Source organism: Sylvia atricapilla, chromosome 15 (genome assembly GCF_009819655.1).
Source record: "Sylvia atricapilla isolate bSylAtr1 chromosome 15, bSylAtr1.pri, whole genome shotgun sequence".
Classification (NCBI taxonomy): Eukaryota; Metazoa; Chordata; class Aves; order Passeriformes; family Sylviidae; genus Sylvia; species Sylvia atricapilla.
Window position 1 is genome coordinate 14,793,955 of NC_089154.1, and position 7,133 is coordinate 14,801,087.

Here is a 7,133-nt window from a genome sequence, read left to right on the forward strand (position 1 = left end):
GGGCCTCCCCTTAGGTGCTGGGGGCGTGTCCTGCGCCTCCCCTCAGGTGTGTGCGGGGGGCGTGTCCTGCACCTGCCCGCGGCCGGAGGGCGCGGCCGGGCCCTGCCCTCAGGTGGGCGCCGCCGCCGCCTCCCGTCAGGTGCGCGCGGCCCGAGGCGGCGGTGGCGCCGCTCCCGATGGCGGCCCCGGGCGGGCTGGGCCGCTGCGTGGCCGCCTTTTGGCTGGCGCTGGCCTTCGACGCGCTGGGGCTGGCGGTGCTGCTGGCCGGCGTGTTCGCCGACGTGTTCTTCTCCGACCTGCTCATCTACGCGGGCGGCATCGGCATCTTCCTCAGCCTCATCTGGTGGGTGTTCTGGTACGCGGGGAACCTGGAAGTGCCGCCCGAGGAGCTGCGGGACGACGTGGGGCTGTCGCTGCCCAAAGGCCGCGGGGACACGCTGCTGCGGCGGCTGGTGAGCGGCTTCAGCCTCCGCCTCAGCGCCGCGCTCGGCCCGGCCCGGCCCGCCGACATGGAGCTGCAGCGCACCGCGGAGCGCCGCGGCCGCCGCGCCGAGCCCGGCAGGTGAGAGCCCCGGCAGGTGAGAGCCCCGGCCGGTGAGAGAGAGCCCCGGCGGGTGAGAGAGAGCCCCGGCCGGTGAGAGAGAGCCCCGGCCGGTGAGAGAGAGCCCCGGCGGGTGAGAGAGAGCCCCGGCGGGTGAGAGAGAGCCCCGGCGGGTGAGAGAGAGCCCCGGCAGGTGAGAGCCCCGGCGGGTGAGAGAGAGCCCCGGCAGGTGAGAGCCCCGGCGGGTGAGAGCCCCGGCAGGTGAGAGAGAGCCCCGGCCGGTGAGAGAGAGCCCCGGCCGGTGAGAGAGAGCCCCGGCCGGTGAGAGAGAGCCCCGGCCGGTGAGAGAGAGCCCCGGCAGGTGAGAGCCCCGGCAGGTGAGAGCCCCGGCAGGTGAGAGCCGCCACAGCCGGGGGAGGCCGGCCGGGGGCTTTGGCTGGGGCCGCAGCCTGGGTTCCCTTGGCCGAGATTCGGTGGAACGCTTGCGGTGTTAAAACACCCGCTCGCAGCTGGCGCTTCTCAGAATAAAAGTAGTGGGGTGTCTTTCTGGGCTCAGGGGGTAAAAAGGACTAGTGGGAAAGAGCGCGCAAATGGGATTAAGGAGGGAAGACACTTCTGTAGCCGTCTAAGAACGGAAAAGGCGAGCAGGAGTGAAGGCACAGGAGCGTGGTGGAACCGAGAGCAGCACAGCACCGTGGCGTTCTGAAGCGGTCCTCACAGCAACCGAACGCCGCCAGAAATGGCCATTAACCACCGCCCCAGACGAGCTCCTGGGAGGGGAAGCCCACCCCTGAGCACCCTGAAATGTTGCTTCATTGGAGAACAAGAAAGGGGAAATGCTGATTTGAATTTAACTTGGGGGCAGAGGTGTAGGTAAGAGGTTGAAACTCATAAATGCAATAATCAGTTAAACTGCTTGTCTTGAACCTCAATAAGCTAGAAAAGATATGATAGTATCCGATGTGTAAAGGAAGTCTCTAGGTCCAGTTCCAAAGCGTGGCTGAAGAACACGAAGCTTTTCAAAATATCCCTAGTGCCTTTATTTACGTGGCATGTTCATTCAGGAAGAAAAGCGTGCTTAATGCCTTGAAATTTGTGTGGGGAAGAGTCAAGGCTTCATTTCACTATGTAAAATCCTCTGTCGAAGGAACTGTAAACACAGTTTTGTACTGTTTGAACTGTTCAGTGATTCTAAACGTCTCACTGTTCTGATTCACTATGTACATGATCAGCTTTTCCTGCTTCTCCTTGAAACTGAGTTCTGAAAACACTGTTGATTTAGAGAAAAAAATCACGTGGAAATCATCTTCTTTCATGAAAGCAATCAATTTTTTTCTTGAGAGGAAGTTTTAATAATAGAGAGAGTGAGTATAGATAATTATTGCTTAATAAAAACCTTGTAGGAGGCAGGAAAGAACAGAACAATACAACTTTCAAAGATTGTTACTGCTCTTTAGTTTATTATTAACTACACCTGCAATTAGAAAACAGGCTGTTGAAAATGAGTCAGACCTCTTTTTTTTTCCTGAAATGGGTCTAAAATTGGCAGGTCCATATTTGCAGGGAAAGATTTGCATTTATAAATGAACCATTCCATCTAAAGAACATGGCAATTGCAGGTGTTGAGTTCAGTAGATAATCTGCTATCTCTGTAGGTGCAATATGTGTACATGGATATTCTGTTGTAATGAACTCCTAGGAGTGAAAGTTTTCCATTACCTCGAAATATTTCAAGTCTTATTCTTGATTGTAATCGGATTCGTATGTCTTACAGAGATATAAATATATAGAGAGTGATTTAGTACAAGAGATCCCAAGTAAATGGCAGCTTCTGTTGCTACAGTAAATAAACTTCAGTAATGTAATTCAGAAGGAGCCAAAACAGAGTGTCCAGCAGTTATGTTACAGATTGGAACATAAACTCCATGATTTTACTTGCAAGGTGAAACAAAGGATAACAAATGGTTTCACCTTGAAAGACAGAGTTCCCTTTTGAAGTAAGTTCATCTAAAGTACCTTAGACCTGCTCGTAAACAACTCTCTGAATCAGATCATTCCTTGCTGATAGACCAAATCCTCTCCCCATCAGGAGATATTTATGAACTTAACCAAACGGGTTGAACATGTTTGGGCAGATATTGTCTGCACGAGGAGGAAAAAAAACACCACCACAAGCATACACATTCTGAAACAAAAAACCAAAACCTACCACACACTAAAACCTCCCTCCCTCAACAAGCAAAGAAAACAAACAAAATCTAACCCACCAAACAAAACCAACCAAAAAACAAAACCCCAAACCCCCTCACTGGCCTTTTGGATGCCTTCTTGAGCATTAACTTTTTGAAGTTATGAAAGGAACACTACCTGTTGTTCTGATTTTCCCATCTTAAAAATTACATAGTAGAGAAAGGTGTGAATTCTCGTGATGTGGAATTGAGAGAATCATTAAAGGAATAACAAGCAGATTAGGATCCTCAAGCCTGAAAAGAGATGCAGAGTATAAAGTGTTGTAGAAGTCACTATGGGAGAAGTATGAAGTGCATGCCTCCCAAGGCAAAGAAAGAACAAACTCTCACGTGCTATGGAATTGAAGTGTGGGATTACTTGACATGGGACAGATAAAAAGGCTGGCTTGGAGACTTGATGGATCTGTTAAACATGAGGAAAAGTACTTTTAAGATTGACCTTAAGTAACAGTTTAGAGTTATGTGGCCATTTGTTGTAATACTATTTTGGAGTAACCCTTTTCTTCATGTGTTATTTCAGGATATGTTGAAGACACGACTATTGACATTACTGCCCTAAAAAGTGGGGGAAATGCTGCAAATTATGGAAAGAGATTCCCTACTGAAAAAAAAAAAAAAAGGATTCTCTCATTATGGAATAATCTCTGCAAGCATTGTGGACTCACCATAAAATGGACACGTGGAGCCATATCTCTGCCAAATGCACCTGTTTCAGTGTTGGACTGGATGTGCTTTGAAATGGTGAAAAGAGATCCCACCAAATCTCTTTAAGAAGTCAGAGCTAAAAAAAAATTGAACCTGATTCATCGAAAAATCACTGCAGCTTGTCATATAGTTGGGTTTGTTTTGGTTTAATTATTATTATTTTTAATAACCTGGAAGGTTTGGATAAAAAGCTCTTGCACAATGAAAAGCTCTTGCACTGTTTTTTACCAAGGTCTGGAAATTAAACTTACTGTGAATTTTTATAATGCCAGTGCAATACTTTTGTTTGTAAGGGTGCTTTTAAAATGCCTATATTAAACTGTTGATGCAAAGCTGCAAATGTAGTAGAAATTGTTTATAGTGTAAATACACAATTTACAGTGTCTCTTGTGAAGTTGTGTTGCTTTTTCAAATAACCTAGAATCTGAGAGTTTATAAGCAGACAGATAACACCAGTGATATTGGCATATAAATACATTCTTTGTAGTTACAAATGATGTCATAGGATGACTCTTGCAAGAGGCATTTTAGCCCAGTGAGGTTGGAAATCATTTTCCTAATGCTGAAGCATTCGAGGGAGGGAACATGACCAAAAGAAACCCTGTTGATTAACAAGTACTCCAAGGCTTTATAAAACTTTTAACAACACCTGGGAAAATATTTATATTAATGCTAGTGATACCTAAAATTGTGCTAATGATAAAATTGCGTGGAGAAATTCCTCAGGAGATCTTCTGGTTTTGAACACTAAGAGTTTGATGCCACCATCAGCAAATACTGGTAGGTCTTAAAATTTCAATGCACAATTGTTCTGTGCCACACCTTATTGAATACTAGAGATGGAATTAAGGGAAATATTTGCCAAGAACACTGTGGCTGTACTTCCTTGTGAACTCTTGAAACATCTTTCAGTGCTTTCATGTAAAATTACTGGAGTAACTTCTTTTCTATGCGTGTTTTCATTTTTAAATGTTTTCCAAATGCTCGTTTAACAAATTCAGAAGAACACTAAACCTGAAGGTTTGCAATGGGATTTCTCCTTTACTATCAGCAGATTTTAGGAGGAGTATGCAATTTGTTTCCTCCTTTTGGAACTGCAATGTGACACCACGGTGGTTTTACAATGGTCTGATTAAAAAAAACCAACCAAACAAAACAAGCTCCTCCCTTAAAACCTGAAGATCAGTTTTCATTTGCAAGAATTTTTTTTTTTCTTTTTTTGGTTCTGAACAGAGAGAGATGCTTTTTCTGATTCCCCATAGTTTCACTTACAAAGTGAATTATGAAATATGGTGTTTAATAAGTGGAATGATTAGTAACAGCTATAAATTAAGCCAAAGCTCACATATGTGATTCATATACTTAGTCTGTGAAAACCAAAATTTTCTACTCAAGTGTTGCAATAATAATTACTAGAGTGAATTGAGCAGGCCTTTGCATTCCTTGTATATTACAATGTAATTAATCTTAAATCCAATATCAGCCCTTAATGATTGTTGCATAAGATGGTAGCTAGAGTGCAACTTCACTCAAAAGTTATGTGGCATTCCAACTAGTTCACTAGTATGAATAGTGTATGTTTTAAAAATGAAATATAGGTGCTGGTCCATCAGTTATGGAGGATGTTCACCACAGAGAAACACTGAAGCACAAGAAGGTTACTGAGATGATGAGTCCAAAAGATGAGAGAGACAGTAGCTGCTGTGGAGCAGTGGTACCTATTGTAAGTATTGTGACTATTTCCTTTTTGAAAATGCGTCCAGTCGCTGTTGTATGCAATCCATTTGTCTTCTAAATCAGGAAGGCTAATACTAAACAGAAACTGGGAATCCTCTGCAGTTACACATTAGCAAATATTTAACAGTATTTTAGTTTCATGGTATCCTTATCAGCTCGGCTCAGTGCAGCACAAAGTCCATTCAGAGAACTTTTATATTGTTGACTGGGAGGAAGCTCTTGGACGTGTTTAGGACTGCTTGCTGTTATGTGAACAGAATTGTGCAGCTAAAAGTAGAATTCTTCTAGCCATTGAGGAAAGTCCAATGCATGCTGTTTAGAATCTTAGCCAAAACCACAAAGAACCAAACTAGTTCCAGAAGTGTGGCTACAGGAGTTTTTTGCATCTAGTTAAGCCTTACAACTAGCTCAAAATGTCATCCTACATTCCACTAAAGGAAAAACACCAACCCCCTGGCTTTAATGGATTAAATGCTTGTTAGATTTTAAACGTGGATGGCATCTAATGTAAGTTTTTGTGTAGTATGTAGTGTCTACTTAAATGGAAACACCTTCATCAGGGAGAGATTAAATTATTAGTATTGCCTACAAAAATCTGTTTGATGCGACTTGTAAGAGTTGCTGGGAGTGACATAATTATGACAGTAGCAGTTTGTGTGGAAAAGAAGCTTAAGTGTACAGCAAATTGAGAGGGCTGAGGTCAAATAATGGCACGTGTTGCTGTAGCTAGTTCGTGTGAATGGGTGAAGTAAATGTTACGTATTCAGCCAAAAGTAAGTTTGGAGTGGATTGGACATTACTGGAGAATTACACAGGAAATGCAAGTCCCTGTTCATACTTACCCAGGTTGCTCTAGCAGTAGAATTTGTGTGTGTATACAATCTTCTGGGAGCAAAACCAGTTACTAGCTCCGAGACAGAAAAGTCCGAGAAGTCCCAAAACACATTTTTGTTTGGCGACTGGTGCTTTAATATAGACCCATCCTACACAGGGAGCATGAAAACATCCAGAAACCTCACCTGAAGTTCCTGTGCCTTTGTTCTAGCAAAGCCATTATTACTTCCCAAGGTCAAACTCCGCTTCGTTTAGAGCAGATTCTTTGCCCTCTTTAATCTCAATGTAGTTGTTCGGTTTATCCCTTGGGATTGCAGTTTTTATTTGATAACCCTCGGTGTCACCTGTGCTGTGAGGGGCTGTGGGGCTCCCACCGCTCACGGAGAGCCGCCCAAGGGCTCGGGGAGCGCTCGTTTGTGAACGATCCCGTGCTGGGATCGCTGCACCATGGCCCTGGGGATAAATCTGCCTTTCTGCTCACGCACCCCGGGGCCTGGGAGCGCTACCGGGAGTAGTCAGCGTTAAACCCGGAACGGTGACGAGACTAGAGCTTCCCGCTTCTCTTGCCCGGCTTCACGCCCGCGTACGGGGAGGGAAATGCCCTCTCTATGCCCCTGCCCGGCTCCTTCCGTCCGCCCGCACCACGGCGGGCAGGGCCAGCACCGCGGCCGCTGCCTCCCGGCTCCGTGTCCCCTCAGCGGTGCCGCTCCGTGTCCGTTCAGTGCCCGCTCAGTGTCCGCTCAGTGCCGCCTCCCGGCGGTGCCGCTCCGTGTCCCCTCAGCGGTGCCGCTCCGTGTCCGTTCAGTGTCCGCTCAGTGTCCGCTCAGCGCCGCCGCCCGGCGGTGCCGCTCCGTGTCCGTTCAGCGCCCGCTCAGTGCCGCCGCCCGGCGGTGCCGAGCGCTGTGGTGCGGCCCGGCCGTGTGAGGGCCGTGCCGTACGAGGGCCGTGCCGTACGAGGGCCGGGCCGTGTGAGGGCCGGGCCGTACGAGGGCCGGGCCGTGCCTTTACGAGGGCCGTGCCTTTACGAGGGCCGTGCCGTACGAGGGCCGTGCCGTGTGAGGGCCGTG

The 7,133-nt window shown here is 47.0% G+C and overlaps 1 protein-coding gene across 1 annotated transcript; it reads left to right on the plus strand.

Annotated features, from left to right (window-relative positions):
* Window positions 1-141: 141 nt before the first annotated feature.
* Window positions 142-3,878, plus strand: LOC136367814 (transmembrane protein 238-like). Its single transcript, XM_066329605.1, has 2 exons — window positions 142-562; window positions 3,311-3,878. The coding sequence occupies exons 1-2, from the start codon at window positions 177-179 to the stop codon at window positions 3,318-3,320; spliced, it is 396 nt and encodes a 131-aa protein (XP_066185702.1). The 5' UTR covers window positions 142-176; the 3' UTR covers window positions 3,321-3,878.
* The last annotated feature ends 3,255 nt before the right edge of the window (window positions 3,879-7,133 follow it).

What these genes read in the sequence shown, in the direction of transcription:
- LOC136367814 (XM_066329605.1), top strand. Translation starts at nt 177, where the DNA reads ATGGCGGCCCCGGGCGGGCTGGGCCGCTGCGTGGCCGCCTTTTGGCTG.